The sequence below is a fragment of the Hippopotamus amphibius genome, chromosome 1 (genome assembly GCF_030028045.1).
Source record: "Hippopotamus amphibius kiboko isolate mHipAmp2 chromosome 1, mHipAmp2.hap2, whole genome shotgun sequence".
Taxonomy (NCBI): domain Eukaryota; kingdom Metazoa; phylum Chordata; class Mammalia; order Artiodactyla; family Hippopotamidae; genus Hippopotamus; species Hippopotamus amphibius.
In genome coordinates, this window is record NC_080186.1 from 63,459,292 (window position 1) to 63,479,178 (window position 19,887).

At 32.8% G+C, this 19,887-nt stretch overlaps 1 protein-coding gene across 20 annotated transcripts in view; it reads right to left on the reverse strand.

Moving 5' to 3' along the window:
* ADGRL2 (adhesion G protein-coupled receptor L2) overlaps positions 1-19,887 on the reverse strand; it is a 266,132-nt gene that overhangs the window by 17,426 nt on the left and 228,819 nt on the right. For 14 of the 20 annotated variants that reach the window (XR_009049955.1, XM_057715032.1, XM_057714956.1 and 11 more), the window contains 8 exons: positions 19,200-19,238; positions 16,198-16,381; positions 8,434-8,559; positions 7,960-8,165; positions 6,671-6,844; positions 5,508-5,717; positions 4,369-4,589; positions 2,982-3,048 (listed from right to left, as the gene is read on the reverse strand). Coding sequence is in view for 19 of the 20 variants with exons in the window: in XM_057715032.1 (XP_057571015.1) it covers positions 2,982-3,048; positions 4,369-4,589; positions 5,508-5,717; positions 6,671-6,844; positions 7,960-8,165; positions 8,434-8,559; positions 16,198-16,381; positions 19,200-19,238 (1,227 nt within the window). In the remaining variant the exon portion in view is untranslated. The remainder of the gene's footprint in view (positions 1-2,981; positions 3,049-4,368; positions 4,590-5,507; positions 5,718-6,670; positions 6,845-7,959; positions 8,166-8,433; positions 8,560-16,197; positions 16,382-19,199; positions 19,239-19,887) is intronic. The other 6 variants (XM_057715049.1, XM_057715022.1, XM_057715101.1 and 3 more) reach the window with 3 other exon arrangements.

Sequence of the window (19,887 nt, forward strand, 5' to 3'; positions counted from 1 at the left end):
AGGTAAATAGGTAGATGGGTAACTCTTAATAGAATTCTATGTGAAAGAGTGAGAGCAAATTAAAAAGGAAAAAATTTTCCTACTCAGCTAAAAAGAGTTAAATCACTAAATGGGCATTTTTTTTCTCTTTCAATAACAAATAATACTCTTCTACCTATCCCCAAAAATAATTTCATAAATTACTGTTTAAATAATCTGCCAGTGTAATTTGCTCATACAATTCCTCACTACTTGATGATCTGGCCTAGCTAATCCTCACCATATTGATGAACATGAAAATACAAAGAAGTTTAAAGAAAGAAAAGGGTAGCATAGATTGTGGGTGCATGGTTTGTTTTATAGTCAACAACCTGCTCAATTGAATCATATCGGTCTGAGCTTAGCAGCTTAAAATTCATTCCACGGCTTGCAGTGCTGACATGGATATGATAAGACAGAAGAACAGAAACACCACTCTGAAGTAACCTAACTGAACTGCACATGTTCTGACCCTTTTTGTCCTCCCTAGAGCTTTTGCTACCTGGCAAATGCAACTCTAAAACTGCACTTGTATCTCCAGATCTTTGCTGTTAGCCAAGCAGAAACCTATTTCTCCCTGGGACTAGCAGCCAGAGAGGTGTTCTCTGAGGAAGACTTCCAAATGAGTGTGTGAGCTGAACTCTCACTGAACTGAATTAATTATTAACGATGCAGATGGAGCTGTCCAAATGATAAGAACAGCTCCTGACGTGTCATGATCCAAGCTTTCATTAAACCATTTCAGGCATACTAATGGTTTCCCACTGCTCATTACTTACAAGCACTTTTCTCATAGATATAATAACTCTAGTGCCTGTAGGCAAGACATTCTATAGAAATACAGAAGCAGGAAGTTTTATCTTCCATAAAATGTTTTTTTCCTTCATTGAAAACTATTAAAAATGTACACTTAATACTACTAAGTTACATGACTTCAATTCTGAAAAGCTGGAAATGCAAAACTATGCCTTCTAGAAATATCAATAGGTATTTTTTGTACTTTTAAATGACATATCACCATAAGGATATATATATAGGTAAATATATTAACACTCAACAAACATGTGCTGTACAATCATATATCTCATTTTAGGTTACATTTGAGATAATGTTTTACACTTCAATACCACTCTGTCTTTCTCTGTTGGGATGATTAGATGGCAAAGCAACTGCAGGAGAAGAATTACTCCCAGGATCTGTACTATGATTATTACCTGCTGTTCTGTCTTGTTTTGTTTTTAAGTTGGGAACACTGTTTCCCAAAGCCCTTCACATCTCAAAGTAAATGATTTGGTAAAGGATAATAATGACAAAACTAAAAAATAATAGTAGGCCCTCGCTATAAATGGGAAATATAATAAAATGTCCTTTACCTCTTTCTTACTGGAAGCTGAGTATATATGAACATTAACTCCTTTTGCCAAGCGAAATGTTTTTTAATACTCTAAAGTCAGTTTTAATCATCAGAGATAGAAAATAAACAAAATAGCAGCAGGACAGAAGTATAGATCAAATATCCCTAAAGTGATCTTTACAACTTTCAAAATATCAACATGTTTGACCAAGGGCTCAGGGAAGAAAGAAGCCTATGTCTTTAAGGATCATACCCCTTTCATGTCAGCTATTTATCAGTTAATTCAAGATAGGCTTATGCTGTGTTACCATAAGTAAACCAAGAACAAAAACTGGGGCAATCATCTGGATTGACTAATTCTGATGAGAAATCAGCCTCCCTACGAACACTTGAGAGTGTTTTACTGGTTTGATTCACACAGGTATTCATCTCAAATTTTCATTTTCCTTTTATAAGTAATTGTGTAAAATAATTTATTTCAATGACAGAAGTATATACACTTTAAGTAGTTTCCAGTTTCCCTGAACTACTAAAATTTTTTCTTAATTTTATCAAAATACTAGTAACTATAATTGTAATACTGTTAACCATAGAAATATATTAATAAGCTTACTTATGTCACTTTTTTAAAAGAACCTTAATAGAAATAAACAGATATAGACAATATATAAACTTGATTATGTTTCATTTTCAGTCTTATAATGGTCAACAACACTTATTTGTAACAACATGATGCTAAAACTGAGTGAAAAGTTTTAAATACTGAAATATTTTAATTTTAAAAAAAATTTCAACTATACTTCAAATATTTGACTACTGATAATTTAAGTTTAAAAATACATTGTCTTTATATTTAAGCTGTACCAAGTTTATTTTAAAATAAAATTTCTTGAAAACCAATATTTTTATTTGGCATTTAAAGTCTTAGAAAAGTAATTTTATTTCTAATGAGTTTAAAATTTATTTAATATTCACTTATTACTCTAAGCTCAAAAAAACCTTCTTGTGCCCTAAAAAGAATTTAGGGTGTGGGCATTTATTTAAAAGTACTAAATTACTTTGTGGAAATTAAGATAATAAATATTAAGCTAATGTTCTTTCACTTCCATAAAACATTCATTTAATTCATAAATGCTACAAAGGTTTGGTGCAGAGCTAATACTATAGATTTTAAAGACAACTTCCCGAACTAAATCTCTTAGCAAAAAATTCCAGTACTCAAAAACAAAATATGCTTTACATAACAGTTATTCCTTTCTAATTATCAAACTACTTTCAAATCATACAATCTTAACATGGCATATATATATATATATATATATAAGATTATGGCATGACATTTTTGCAAACTACATTACAAATGCAGAGAAGGTACTTCTCAAAGGAAAGAGGGTTTTCAGAAATAGCACTAATATTAGCAAGTGTATAAACTCTCAACAATGGTATCAAATGTAAAATATTCTACATAATTTTATCCTATAAGCTAGACATGTTTATAAATCTCTGATCTTTGAATGTACAGATAAATTAACAGTAAAACAAATTCTCCCTGTTTCAACTGTACTGCTAAAGCAGGAAGCTAAAAATGAAGGAAAAATAGTCTCCTTACCAGAATAATGAAGGTAACAGGTCCAATGAAACTCCATATAAAATAGTTATCAACGTGAAGCCAGCAACTATTATGGAAAGAAAAGAATATTAAGTAGCTGCAATGGATGCTTAACATCACAAGTAAAATGAAATTTTAAAAATCTAACAAACAAAACTATCTTTACATTTGCCTTTGAAAATTAACTTATCCTGGGCCAGAACAATTTCAATAATTCTGAGTTGGCTCTGACTTAAAGAGTAGTAATTACTTACTTCAACCTACCGTTCTTCATTTCAGGTTTTAAATTTGATAAAGAAGTATATAATTATGCTTGTATGGGGAAAACAATAACCCCTCCCACCCTAATCCTGAACTGTTAAGACCTCTGATTTTACTAAGAAAAACTTGAAACTTGGTTTTCCAAATTGTCTCATCGTTTTATAGTTCTTATCTTCAAAATTTGCCTTTTGGATCTATATCTGAGTTAGTGTTTAACCCTATGGATAATAAGAGATAAAAAAATAAGTGTTCAGATGTAATGTCTGTTGCAAAACAGTATAGCACAAATATAACACCTCAACTGGGAATGGATGAATACTAGAAAAAAATCAAAGCAAAGAATTCATACAGTATTAGAGTAAATGATGCATAAACTTATTAAGACAGATTTTACTTAGTGGTTCATTTTTCATATAACATTGAATCCCCAATGAATTTCTTTGTCTTTCATCATCTGTGCAGTCAAAAAGCTTTCTTTAGTCCAAAGAATCTTTATATAACTAATTTTATCAAAGGAAAAAATAAACAGAATTGGAAGGCAAATTCATGCCTCTAGCAAATAAAATCCTTAGAAACATGGCTACATCTACCTTCTGTCACTTTCCATAAATATCTATATTTTTTTATAAATGAATGACAGTGACTTATTTTAATCCTTTCAAACTGCCTGATAAAATATTATCAAAGTAAAACATATGGGGTGGAATGTGGTACTGTCACAATTCAGAACGAGAGTTGGCTAGAGGGTTGGCTGCACAAAGAGAGCTAATGAAGCATTAGCTTAAAAACTGAGTAGTTAAACCTGTCAGATGCTTTAAGTTCAGAAGAATTTTTACTTAATATCTTTCTAAGGCCAAAAAGTTATTTACTTTTTCAATTTGTTTCAGGTCAATCTTTTGTGTTAAAAAGAAAGTCCATAATTTAGAATCTGCCTCGCCAGAGTACAAATCCTCTGAACCTAGAAAATTACAAAAGACTTGATTGTAATTTGTGCACGGCATGCCCATTCTCTTACCAATAAAGCTTTCAGATGCTGTATTAGTCTGTCAGGGACCCTCACTGACAGCTAACAGGCTTTAAAAAATTATTCACTTGAAAAACACTCAGGTCACTTGCAATTACTTACGCTTTTTCTGTTCCATAGCTCTTATAGTCAATAGCAGCTGAAACTCCAACCACTGTGGCAGGAAACAAGTAACCGGCAACATAGTAATATTTCTTCCTTGAATATTCACTTTCAAAAACTTCAACTAACATTAGATAGAGCTGCACACCTTCTAGGCACATCCAAGCAAAAGCGGCCAAAAAGAAAAAGTGTAGAAGTCCTGCAAATATCGGGCATGCAATCTATAAAGGAAAGAAGCAAAAAACACAAGCGAACACGTGAATATAAATAGCCTGTTCCCCAACTATACAACATTCACTTATAGTACTCACTTTAAGTCTAAGATTTAGAAAATATTACTGCTTCCTAGAAAACATTTTTTCTTTTTCCATAAATGAAAATATTGCTAAATTTGGCTTAATGCTTATGGAGTGTAATGCTAGGTGTGCTGGAAATATCATCACTATGAGACCCTACTATTTATAGCAAAATTAAGTGCAAATAAGAAAACACATTAATTTCTCTTCCAGAACTATTCATTTTAAAATCTGAATATTCTACTGTACCTAATCTGCTTTACAAGTCTTTAGAACAGATGTTTCTACATACATTATCTCTATTTTTTTCTATTACACAATTTTTAAAAAATTGCCTTAATGACAAATATCCTGGCTCTAACTACTCAACATCATTTTCTTGTCACATGTGGAGCATTCTCAAATTCATCCCAGTGCAGATGAATGTAGGGTAAAGCATTAACTAATTATTAAGTTCTCTTTCTGACACTGAGACCTCATGATGGTGAACAAATTGCTCAGAATATGAGAAAATGATCACTGCTCAGAACGACTGTGTAAACAAAACAAAAGATTTAAAAATAGGATCTTTTCATTTTAGTATCCCCAGCATTCTTCTATTCAAATTATGTGTTTTAATAACAACGCAGAAAAACGTAACTTTATCTTAATACAAGAAATTAATTAACTCATAATAATATTACTTAATGACTGGCTTGTCTTTTATCACAAATTATCCTTCAATATTGCCATGTCAATTATTTTAAGTTACAAAGTCAAATATTAACAGCAGCATATGTGGATACACCTGTTATAATAATAATTTTCAGAGATCTAAGGTCAACAAACCGAAGGGGTACTTACCATGTATTTTGTCTTATCAATGCCTATTAGGAAAATAAATTCAGCAATGAAAAGGTTGATACAAAGGTTCTTGTGAATAGTATTGCGGTCACTCTGTAGACCACGGAAAAAGCAGAAGGTGAAGATGCAGATAGCCAGACAAACAAGGGAAATGACAATTCCCACCCAGGTGATGACTGTAAGGAGTAATTCGTGAACTCCATCTTTGTACTGAAAATAAAAAAAATGAGGAATTTTAGTATTCCTGCATTACATTAACTAAAGGTAAGACAGGGTTCACATGTGATAGCTCATCTTTTAATACTAAACTCTCTGAATCACTCATGTGTTCAAACAGGGTTCAATATGAAAAAAAATTTCTCAATCATATAACAGAGTTCAATATTATCTTTTTGATTTTTATATTCAAAGAATGATCTATGAAAGTAAAAGATTTTACTTAGAAAATAATGACTGAATTAATTACTTACATTAACATATAGAAAACATTTTATAATAGAATTAAAGACTACTTAGTTATTTAAAAATAATTGGCATTTTAATAACTTTCCAGACCAACAAATAAGTCAAATTTTAAGCTTTAATTTTTTCCTTGAGTTTTTACACTATTTTTATATACGAAAAGTTAAGCACATAATAGATCGGAGAGCTTTCATGTTATAGTTCTTAAATATTTTTCTCTCCTGGCTTATGTTCTCTTAATCACAAGAAGAAATGAATACGCTTTAAGAAATATGCCAGAAGCCATTCTGATCTTTTGAAACCTGCAGTCTCGCAGTGTGCAAAGTGGTTAGGAAACTTAAAAGTTTTGAAATGAGATTCAAACATTCAAGATGAGGAGGACATGCTGAACTTTAGAGCCCTCTATCTCTTCTGTATAACCTATTGCTCTTCGTTTTTTAAATCCCTGCCGCCACTGCCCAACATCTGCCCAAAGGGGAAAAACTTAGAACAAGTCTACAGAGCACATGATTTTGAGAAGTAACAATAAATACAGGGCCAAGACTTCCTGAAATATATGGACAGTGTGGAAACAATTAGAAATCCACATTACTTTGTTTGCTTTTTAGTTACGATAAGCACCCAAAGAAGGGACTATTACACAAGCTGTTTTGAATCTCTGAGGTTTTTCTCAGCTACTAATTAGAAGTGCAAATACTTACTGCAATTTCCCTGTGGGCCATGAGAATTGCAAAATTGGTTAGGTGGCTGCATGCACACGTCGTACGAGTTTTATTAGTGTCAACCAGCTTGCAGCCCTGGGTAGACCAATATCCCATCATAGTTCTCTCTGAGTAGTTCCAGAAGGAGCAGTTTGCATTGAAATAATTGTCAGGCTGGGAAATAAAATGACAAGATAAAATTAGGATTTTATACTCTAAGATGGCAATAGCAATTGTTTAATATGTGTAAAAGGTAATTTAGATTAAACTTTGCATGTTTCGGACTATAAAGTTTTTCATCAGCAAAATTGTAGACTATGTTATACAAGGAAGATATCTAACTTAAAAGGGGCTTTATAGTCCGAAACACTCTAAAATGTACTCTAAATTACCAAAGACTCATTTTACACAATTACAATTTCCATCTTATAATTTTACATACTGATGGTACCTCAGAATCATTTTTTTTCTTTTGTGACAAAAATAGAGCCATGAATTTGTTTTGAGAAAATTCTGTAAGGACCAAGTGTTTTAAAAATCCATTTTGTTTTGGGCCCATTTTTGTTCTCAGTGACACAATAGTGACAATTTGAATCCTGTAGTTAGTATGTCAAGGCTCTTAAGAGAGTGAAGTAACTGCAGAAGATATAAGAGAATAGCAACACAAATGCACTGTTCTCTGCCAATTCTGGAGATTCACGTGGCTATCTAATGGGCACTTATTCACTCTACTATAACAACAGCCAAATTCTGCACACAATCTTTCAACACAATGTAATTATTTAACGACCAACTTGCATTCTAAGGCACAGCAGAGGAATCACCTCTTCAATTCTATATGTTTAAAAACACAACACTTGATAACGATTGTGTTAATATAATCAATAAAACAAACAAACAAACAAACCAAAAAGATCTGCCACACTAAAAAGGCAGAGTCCTAATAGTAAACACTCAGCTATCATGCTGTTAAGGTAAGAGTTAATTTTCATTCTAAAACAAATTATAGTCATTTACATTTTCCTGTTGATTACTGAATTAGCTTTCATTAAGAATACACTTAAATTCTAATAATCACTGAACCAGGCTCATTTAATTTTATGTTCACAGACTTAAATAAACTTGTGTCTCTGACCTAGTCCAACATTTGAAATTCAAATGGGAAGGTCTTCTCTTTCCTCTCTGTTATTTCCCCGTTACCCCTCTCTCCATCCCCAGCATGTCAGTTTTGCTTTCCTTCCTCACTGGTTTTATAACCTTCCACTACTTCATTAGCATACGTAACTTACATCAATGTGTGGCAGGGTAAAAAGCACAGGATCTGTCAAGTATACTCGGCTGGATTCTTTATTGATTGAAACTGAAATGACATGGGAATTCACTGCAATGGTGCTATTTCGACCATTAAAGTCAGCCCCCAGTTTTATGGTTGCATTTTCTGTACTAAGGAACTGTCCCAGACTCCGATAAATGATGAACACCAACTTTGCAAGACCTAGGAAGGTAAAAACAATCATATGTCCTTACAGAAAATATGCTTATGAATAAGATAAGATACTATAAAATAAGAATAAAATGAAAAAATCCTTAGGGAATCTTTATTCAGATTAAGTTTACTGGGAAAGAGTAAGGTGTTATTTTAAATCTTTTAAATTTTAAGCCGTATTTGTTATACTAAGAGTCAAATACTCAGCATTCTAGAATTAATAGATTTAACTGAACAAAAAACCTATCAATTTTTAAAAGACTTTGTTCCATCTTACCGTTCCTGCTGTTCTGTTTGACAGTATTTGCAGAGAGCTGGATTGAGCTGCCTGCTCCTTTGATGCCCAGAGGAAATTTAAAGTCTTGGACCTGTCCTTCTGTACTGAGTACCGCAACTTCCAGAACTGGAAGAGGCAAAAAATAAAGGAGGGGGAAAAGGGGGCATTCTTTAAATTCAACTACAAAGTGGCAAATAATAACTGCTCAGAAACCACTGTTTTCCTTTTTTCTACTTAAAAAACTTGTGTTCCATTACAACAAAATCATGAACAAAAAGCCAAATTATTTTAAGAGGTCTTAAACTTCACTACTCTAAAAATTTTGGTGTAATCATTTTAACATTTACTTCATAGTTTTACATATTTTGTTAACTAATTCCAGTCTTTTAGCCTATGAATACGAAGTGCCTGATTTATAGTACACAACTATCAAAGTTTCATTTAAATCATTAGGTTAAACAAAAATATTTCAAAATGATTTTTTGACTATGTTAAGTAACTTTTCAATGACCATTACTTGGCAATGGTAAAAGAAAATATGAAGTATAAATCTGAATGCCTTTATTGCATGTAGACATCTATTTCTATGTATATAATACATAATGTTATGTATTTTAGTACATAAGATTACATAGGTCAAATTTGCAGTAATAGGCTTTCTCTAATTTCTCAAAGTAGGAAGCCCAACACAGCATAATCTAGGAGAAAATGGCAATTCTCACTAGCAATGATCAGTTTTTACATATTCAAGTTGGGCAAAAAGGACGCGTGGGCCATATCTGGCCTGCCACTTGTTTTGGTAAATAAAGTTTTACTGGGACACAGCCATGATTTGCCACTAACATTTTGTCTATGGCTGTTAAGTATTTGCAGCTTAGACCACATGGCCTGCAAAGCTTAAAATGTGTACTACTTGGACTTTTATAGAAAAGTTTGCCGACTACTGCAGTATAATCCAAAGTTCAAAAATTCAAATGAAGTAGCAGCATTGGAAAACAAGTCATGTCCACAGTAAAAAAATTAATAATTTGTTTGAATTTTTAAAAATACGATCATTAATATAGATCTTAGTAGAGATGCAACAAAGCAACTTTATACTATAAATAAATAAACAGACAAAAGGGAAAATTTTCTAGAAAAAACTGATTAAGATAAATAAAACTGCAATAGTTTATGACCATTTAAGAAAATGGACTCATGGTTAAATATATAGTGAATCTTTAACAAACTGAGCAGTAAATATAATGTCTTTCAACTCATTTCACAAGACATATACAATCTTGATGCATAAAAGAGTAAAAAGAGAGAAATTATAGGTTATTCTCCCTTAAAGTATGTAAAAATATTTAATAAATTATACATACACTTTAAGTATAATATCCTGAACAAATTGAGTTTAACTTAAAAAGGCATATAGAAATTACTGCATTAGAAAATATATTAATGCCTTTAGCCAAATTAAGAAATTAAATAAGAAAAAATATTAACAAAGAATTCAACAAATTTCAATACTCATTTAGTATAAAAAAATCTTTATAAAACAATAAGAATAAAAGAAACATTCCTTTCCTAAACAAAAGTTTTGTTACCAGGTAATGGTTATGTATCCAAACCTACAAAAATAAGTGATGAAAAACTCCAGAAGCATTTTTTTTAAAGTCAGGATCATCCCTATCACAAGTTTTATTTAGCATTGTACTAAAGGACCTAGCTAAGGCAGTAATTCAAGAAAAACAAAAGGCATTTAGACTGGGAGGAAATAGCAATGTGGTAATTATTTATAGAAGATATAATTAACTATATAGTTAATTATACTATATATATAATATACATATATATATACTGTCCGAAGGAAAATAATTTAGCAAGGCTGCAATCAGCAAAACCAACTGTACACCAATCAACAATTAGAATATGCAATTTTTAAAAAATACTATTTACAATAAAAATAGTTACATTTCCTAGGAATAAGCTTAATTTTAAAAATACAAGACATTATTGGGAAAAATACAGAACTTTCTCAGAAAACCTAACAACAGATGGAGAATTCTATCATGGTCCAATCTGGCAGAAATCAACAGATAAATCTGTGACACTTCTTTCAAAATCTATCTACAAACACAGTCTAATTCTAATAAAAATTCCAACAAGATGTTTTTGAGTTATGTGGAACTTGACAAGCCGATTTTAAAATGCACATGGAAGAGACATGCCAAAAAGTAGCCAAGAGAAATTCGACTCCTAGAGGAGCAGGGTTGAAAGAACTCACCAGATATTAATATTACTGAAACAAAAACAAAAGCAACAATGTAAAACAGACACTCCCAACATGTACAGAAACTTGATATATGACAGAGATATCTTTACAAACCACTGGGGACAGGAACAGATTATGCACTGAAAGTGCTGAAATGACTGATTATCTATATGGAAAAAAATAAAATTAGCTCCCTCACTAATACCATAAACAAAATAAACTTCAAGTTAGATTAAAAACACAAATGTAAAAAGGCAAAGCTTCATCAATTCTAAAGAAAGTATAAAATCTTTATCACTGCAAAGTAGAGAAAAATTTCCTGATCAGGGCACAAAAAAACCCCCCAAACCACTATATTTTTTAAACAAGATTCCAAAAGTATCAATCCTAAAAGAACAGACTGATAATTTGATTTCATTATTCCATAAAACAAAAGATTAATAAACAAGGTAAAAAAGAGAAGGCACAAACAGAATAAACATTTGCAAACTATACAATCTTCAAAGCATTAGTTTCCAGAATGCATTACCTACAGAGAAAGAGATAAAAAGGAAAAAACTGCGGACAAGAAATTCACACAAGAGAAAATTAAAATACTCAATAAATGCATTAAGTGATCAGGGAACTGCAAATGAAAACAATAATGTGATCAATTCAAACCTATCAGAATGACAAAATTTATGTTAATAATAAAGTGTGGGCAGAGAGTGATATTACTGCTGAAAACGTAAACTGGTAAAACATTAGAAAGCAATTTGGCAGTATTTAGTAAAGCTAAACATGGGCATGCTGTATCACTCAAAAACTACTTGTAGATTGCATGTGTGTGTGCATACATATCTAGAAAGGCACAAATGTACGAGTAAGAGGCATACAAGAACTTCCCCCCAGTTTTGCTAATATCAGCAAAATAGCGTAAGCCACTAAAATATCTATCACAGGCATAGTTAAATAATTGTGCATTCTTAGAGCAAATGAATGAACTAGAGATGCACCTATCAACATGCATACATTTGAAAAATATAATGGCAAGGAAAAACTATGCAATTACATTTATAGTATGAAATCATTAACATTAAAGACATGAAAAGTAACTATAAATGTATATACCTTTAGAGGAAAATAAATAAATAAATAAAAGCTTTCTAATGCTAACAAAGTTAAGAATGATGGTTACCCCCTTTTTAATCTGATCAGGAAGGAGGGGACCCAAGGGATTTCCAGATTATATATACACCTATTTCTTTCCCCCCAAACCTGAAGCAAATACGGCAAAATGCTAAGATGTGGCTCAGTGGGTGATTGCTACACAGGTGTTTATGATTTTCTCTATACTTCTGTATACTTGAAATAATATATGCTTTGTTCAACAGATTTCCTGCAAGTGAACACACTTGATTCACAGGAGAGCCACCCAAAGCCTCACTCACAGCCAGTGCTGTAGACAGGATTTTAATATATGTCTCTGTCTTTCTGTTAGTCAAATTCATCGCTGAGTAGTGGCTGCAGTGAGAGAAATGAGGAAGAAAAGTAAGACAGTGTACAGGAAAAACTAGGACCTCTGCCAGCAGACCAGCAGTGTACTAGGTTCCATCAGTCTGAGTCCCGGGATAAAAGCAACATGGAGCCGGCTAAAGATGGTAGGGAGCAGAGCAAAGCCAAGCCTCAGGTGACATGGAGTTAAGGAGTCATAAATTGTGTTGTTGAGAGCTGCCGTGACTTTAGAGTTTTTGTTACCACAATATAACTAAGCTTAAACTGATGTATACAATCAAGCTGGCTGCTAAGCCCACTGGGAAAATAAGTGATAGGGAATTTTATAATACTGGATTAGGCTGACAATAACTAAACTGCCTAATCAATCTTAAGATCACAAAGAAAGACAACCAAACATTGTGCTTCTTTTCATAAGATACAACAGAAAGTTGTGGGAAGGTGGGGGTGGGGATGGGGGTGGGGTGGGGTGTAAACCTGAGGTTATTAGACCAGCCAAAGTACCTAGAAGGGTAGAAGGAAAACTTTTCCTCTCCAGTAGGAGCAATGCATCAGTCAAATGTACACATGAACTTGTTTGTATCCTGGTTAAACAAATTAGGTATTAACAAGTTTACAAAAATCAAATAATTGAAATCCCCTTTTTATCTTCTGAACCTATTTTTGATAATTTTTTAAAGTATGACAACGGCTTGTGTCTTTTTTTTTAAAGCCTAAGATAAATATTAAAGGATTTATAGTAATAATATAATGTTAGGGTTTGCTTTAATAATACAATGGTGGGAGGAATAAGTGAAACAGGATTAGCTAAATGTTCTTGAAGCTGGGAAATGAGGATTTTTTATCAAAATCAAAAACTTTTGCTTCTCTCAAGATATCATTAAGAAAATAGAATGGAAAGTCACATACTGAAGGAAAACATTCAGAGTACATACATCTGACAAAAGATTTGTATCAGGAATATATAAACAATCTTTGTAATGCAATAATAAGACAAAATTAAAATGGGCAAAATTTATAAACAGATACTTCACAAAAAGATATATGAATGGCTAATAAAACACATGAAAATTTGGAACAGTTTTCAGCAAAACGTAACTTAGCAACCACACAAATACAAAATAATACCCAAATGAGATTCCACTACAAACCACTGAAATATATAAAATTAAAAAAGACATTTGAAAAGACAATTGTAAATGCTGGTGAGGATGTGAAGCAATTGGAACTCTAATTGCCGTTAGGAATATAAAATGGTACAACCACTTAGGAAAATAGTAGCTTTATTAATAACAGTCAAAAAGTGGTAACAACCTAAATGTATAACTGAGTGAGCAGACATACAAATAGTGTTGTGTCCTCTGGAAATCAGCAATAAAAAGGACTGAATTACTGTTGCTGGCACCAACATAGATGAATCTCAATAACATTATACTATGCAAAAGAGAGATCAAAAAGAGTATATAGTCTATGATTCCATTCAACTGAAGGTCTAGAAAAAGCAAAACTAAACTACAGTGACAGAAAACATATCAGTGGTTGCCTGGGGCTGGGGGTATGAGACTGACTGCCAAAGTTTATAAAGGACCCTTTTTTTTTTATTATTTTTTTTGGGGGTACACCAAGTTCAATCATCTGCTTTTATACACATATCCCCTGTATTCCCTCCCTCCCTCGACTCCCCCCCACTCTCCCCGTCCCAGTCCTCTAAGGCATCATCATAGACAGCTAGTGGAAAGTTGCTGTATGACAAAAGGATTTCAACTAAAGGACCCTTCCGAGGTGGTTGAAATACTGACCATGCTGTTCGTTAAATGGGTGTACATTTATCAAAACTCATCAGAAAGTACACTTAAAACAGCTGCTTTTATTGTATATAAATTATACCTCAAAGTTGATCTTAAAAAGCTATAATCAGGTATAATTATAACATATAATTGTACCATTTTATGAGGTCATGTATAAGGATAAATCATATACGCAAGTGAAAATAAGGATTCAAGGAGAAACCACTAAGGATGAGAATCAAATTGTCTTAATAAACAAAGATACTGTAGCCACACCCTAAATTTAGATAAGAACATAGAGTGAAGACATAAAGGGATAATGGGCTATTTTAGTCCTCATGTCTAAAAAGAGAACAAGCCCTAGGAAAAAGCTGAATCTTGAATGTCACATTAAATTATGGATAATATTTTTCACAAAATTGTGAAATAAAAGATATGGAAATACATTGGAATATGTAAAAAGACCTCCATATTGATAATTCTTGGGTAATTAATACTGCACACATTAATTTCAGGGCATTATTTTTGAGAAGTCAGTAAAATGTATACTATACACTATGAGAAACTCCAACCACAATGTTCTTTCTTTAACTAAAAAAATTTTTAAAACAGTGTAAAAGATAATCATTTAGAACTCTGAAAGACACATGTATTAGGGAAAAAATATTCCTGGCCATTCTCAAACTGAGATAAAAATATCTAGACATATAATAATAGTGTGTTCTGCATATGTGAAGCCAATGGGAGCAGAGAATGTTGACCTGGCCTATCAAAATTTCTTGAACTCTTGGAAGGAGCTTAAATGGGAAATTTTAGGTTTTTTTGGTTGTTTTTAAAATAGCCTTCAGAAGATTTAGAAAACAAATTGAGGTCACAAAACAACACTTCAAATGACACTTTTTACGACTTCTCTTCTGAGACAATCAAATCCACACTCTTTACCTTACAGGTACATCCCTGGAAACATTTGAGAATTGTTTAATGTGTACCTTAGGAATTTTATTAGACTACAAATAAATTAACCTCAAAAATAACAAAAGTTTCAGGCAGAAGAGAGGAGCTTTATTCATTTTCTATTACTACTAAGCTATGGTAGAATATCACTTTGCTTATGACTGGTCTCCCATATTAAAGCAGGTCGAATTATTTTGATTTCATTTAATTTAAAGTTATTAAGTTACTTATCACTTCAAAACCTCATAAAGTAAATAAAAATATGATTTTAATAATACCTTTTTTTTCTAAAATATCAGTTATTTAAAATAAACAAGGTTTTGAATTTAAATCCAGGTGTCATAATCTGATTGATATCTATTTCTCCTACACACCTTGCTTTTCTGCATTTGTAAATATAAAGTCCCATATTTACTTAGGCACAATAAGCCAATAAGATATGGCATCCCAGATAGCAAAACTTCATTCAATACCTGCTGTTCCAAAGCACTCTTTCAATGGAAGAATAGTCTATGTTCCCCGTTGGGTTTTTTTACATTTATGCTTTGGAAATTTTTTCACTTTACTAAGAGATACTATAAACTTCATCTGAGCTCAACCCCACTGAATAACAATTTTAAATCAGTCAAGGCTAAATTAATATAATTTCACTGTACCTACAGTTCCTCTTTCAAATATCAGCAAAAGCGAATTCCTACCTCTCACTGCCAGCCTTTAAATTCTAAATGATGCTTCAAAACTGTCTGCAGCTATTTTGCAATCTCTAAAGCATGGATATTCTGCTCTTCAGGGGATATAGTTCACTGACCACATTTTCACCTGAAAGTAGTTGGGTTTAATATAAACATTTGGCTCAAATACCGGTGTGCCTAAAATATTTGACTGGGAGAACACATTCCAGAAAGTAATTTAAATTCATTAGGAACATATATAAAATGAAAAGACATTTGCCATAGTTCCATAGCAAGCACTTTCATTACTTAAGTAATCCATATTGTGGCATTTAAGCACTCTAAACACTTCTTTCCTTTAATGATTTTTCAGTTGGAAAAAAATACCTAAAACTAACTTTTAAAAGACATAGGACAGATTTTGGCTTTTGCATTAATTTTATGTGTGATCAATAAAATCTCTTATTAAGGGACAAAAATAATTTGACAAAAGAGAAATCTGTCACTGGGAAATAACTCAAAAGACTCACAATGGAAGCATTATTCTCTTAAAACATCTATCTTCTAAATTAAAATTAAACTTGACAATAGATTCGCTCACCAATATTTTCTGTGGGCATTGAGACCCTGGTTGGTTCTACCAGATTGTCAGCCAGGACAAAAGCTCCTTCTTCCAATGTATCCAGCAACATTGTTGCAGTATGCGCTTGTTCAGAAGAATTCATGTGTTTCCATGATTCCAAAGCTTCAGGTCTCAGAAGATTGTCCACTGTGTCAACAATTGCCTGCATCCATTAGAAAACTATCATTAGTTTTGACTGCTTCTGGTACCAAGGTGATTTTCAATCACCGACTAGTGACAATTGTAATATTTATCTGTCATGATGATTTACTCTTTTGAAAGAACACCTGGACAACATATAGCTGGCCAACTATGTCTGACCCTTTCAAAAGAGAACTGAAGATTAGTAGACTACAGTTTGATTATAAAGACTAAGTATAAAGAGAGCTCGTTTCTGTTTATCTAATCATATCTCAATTGTTGAAAAGAAATAAAACCAGTGTCCCTCTTAACCTGAGGTATTCTCTTACATGCATGGTCACACCTACATATAATCTCAAGACTTAAATGTTCTAAACAGAAAACACTGGTGTCTCTAGAGTAGCCTAATATCTATGCTTGAAAATTAAACCATATTGTTTTTTGGAACCTGAACTGAAATAATAACCAAAATTGTGTCTTATAACACTGTCTACTTATTATCTTTGGGAAAAAAACCAAGATGATTTCAAAATGTATAAATTATCTGTGAACATCTTCACTCTTCCAATTCCCTGACCAGCTACAAAACACTAGAGAGTACACCTTAATTCATAAACAATCATCTGTTTTTAAGGGGATAAAGAGAACAGTCAAAATATTTAAAGCCTATGCTAATAATTTAATAAAACAGGAAGGCAAAGTAAAGTCTTAATAAATAAAATATCCAAGTTATAAATATTCATATATATAGGTTTAGTTTATTACCATGCAAAACAACATTAAGTAAAAATGTAACCCAGTCAGTTAAGCAATTGAAGGCGGGCTTTTGTACTGATACTTACTGTAGCTGTACACTGACTATGGCTTGGATAGCTGAAATCACTAAGTTTATTTACTCTTTCCCATTTACTTAGCCATAAAGTGTAATTAAGCCCAAATATAAATGTTTTTGATCTACTGGTAATCACTGAGAAAAAAGAACATACACTGTACAAAGAGCAACAACAAAAATTGCTAGTTTGAGGCACTACTTTGAAATGAGCAAGAGGAAAAGCTGTTTGAGGCTACTGTCAGAGTAAGATTAATTAGCTTAATCCATCTTAATATCCTCGTTCTGTCTGCCATGTGAGCCACCAAGACCTTCCTGGCAGGTAGAAGATACTCGCAAGTGGCATTAAAGGCTTCTTTCTCTCTCTAATGGGAGATAGAATAGTCAAAATGCTCACACTGATACTGCTGCAGCCATTAGCTAGAATGGAACAGAAATTGGTCTGCTGAGGCCAGATTCATTAGTCACCAAGAAATACAGAGTGGAGCCTCTAATCTAAGTTACAAATGAATCCTCTGTCACAAAGCAGGAACTCACTTCATTTGCATAGTGTAAGTCAGATTCTGATTTGTAATTTAAGGAGTTTTATTAGTTTTATCTGAACACAGAAGCTCATTTGAGACCTACTGAAAATGACACTGGTCAGAAATTAAAGTCATGCTGAAATTTACTACCTATACACATAAACTTGCTGATGGCATGCTTTTATTAATCTGTAACGCTCCTTTTATTTATTACCATTTGTACTTTTCTAGAGGAATCAAAATGATCATTAGCCTAATCATATTCCTGAAGTAGTCTCCCTGCCAAAGAAAAAAAGCTATTCTGTTCCCACTGAGATATATGTCCTGGGCAACATACCAATTATTACATTTCACACATTAACTAATACCTTAAAGGTGAGCTGAAAATTTCAGTATGACAAATTCTATACACTTCAGAATGTACTTCTTTGCCCCCATTAAACAGGCTAATAAGGGACTTTCAAAATATTACTACCTAAAAACAGACTTTCCCACTGCCTCTTCTTGTAAAGTTCTTGGATCCAACGATGTCTATTACTAGTTAGTGAAATGCTATTCTTTTTTTCTAGATCTTGCCAACCAAAACTGGTGAAGTCGTAGCTTCTGAGTAATCTCTATTCTACAAAACTTACAAAGTTCTTTTGTTTTGTTTTCATGCGTATGTAGATTAGTTCTTCACGGTTTGATTGACTAGGAATATGGTCCCCAGATGAGTAGGCTTAGAAAGTATCCCCAGCAAAAGGAACTTCTAAACTTCACAGAATACAAAATGCAATGTGGTATTGATATTTTGATCTATCACACAGACTAGCTTGGCATTATTCCACTGTTTGCCTCACCGTGTTTCCTATTTTACGTGGATATATCAGTGAGAAAAACTGGCTGCAGTGGACAAGGATTCTGAGCCAAACAGTGGCTTTCTGTTCCTATCATCTCAATAAAAACCAACATATAACCTATACTGAGAGCGCTATCACATTACTTATATTTTATTTCTAGCAACCCAACCCCGTATCAACCTGATTCTAGAAATGACTCCAAATAATTTCAAAACAAAGCCTGCTTTGAGTGTAAAACAGAGATAAGAAAGCAGTGACTTTTTCATGCACATACATTATGACTATACAGTCTTTGATATGATAAACTGCCAAGAATATATCATAGCTGTTTTACTCAAGTTGTTTTTTAATCCACAGAGATGACAACAGGAAATAACGAGACTTTATGATTACTTTCCAATTCAGAGGATATTTCATTAAAATTCTTGTATGTTTGGATGAATGGAAAAACAGCAAAAATTATAAAAATAAATCATTTGCTTATTCTGAGAGTAATATACCTGTGAAAAGCCAACATTTGCACAGCTGATATGGGGCACATTATATAATTATCAAAGACTGAAATACATTGGATCATGCAGCAAGATGATAAAGCGTAGCAGGTAGCTGAAGAAGGGAGAAAGCAGGGTGACAGCACAGGAGAGATACCTTAAGGTAAGCCCTGCATGTCTTCTCTCGTTTTTGGAGCTTTTTAGTAAAAGAAAAGAAAATCAGAGGTTAGATTTTTATCTGTTGAAAATGGGGAAAGAAGAAATCCTCAAAAATTAAGCTGGTGGTCCTGAGCTCAGTGTGTATTATGTACCATGGTCCTCTGGATTTTTGAGTCTATACTGATTGCCAAGATTGTGTATTCACAGTTTTCAGCTGTATTTTACTAAACATAATAATCCAAAGTATCTTGATAAAACTAGAGACAAAACATGTGATGACATGGAAGAAAAAACCTGTAAAACCACTTTAGCCACAGATTTCAGATTCATATGAATTTCATATAAACATTTTATAGTATGGTTAAAGTGACTATCAAATTTTTGCACTAACACACTATACTTCTAGCAAAGGAAACTTGTCCTTGTCCCAAAACCTACCACTGAAAACAGTATTTCAGTGGCTAACATTCCTATATGCATCACAATTTTGTTACAATCACAAGAGTCGACTGTATTAGTATATGAGTTACATAACACAATCTCTCCTAGTGCAGGTAATGCCTTCCAAAGTGAGTGTACTGACCACAACCAGGCAACCACCTGGTTGTACCACCAACTAAAATCTTCCTCAGGTAATTAGCATCATTTGGGGGGTGGGGGTGAGGGTGCACGTTGCTCCTTTCCCA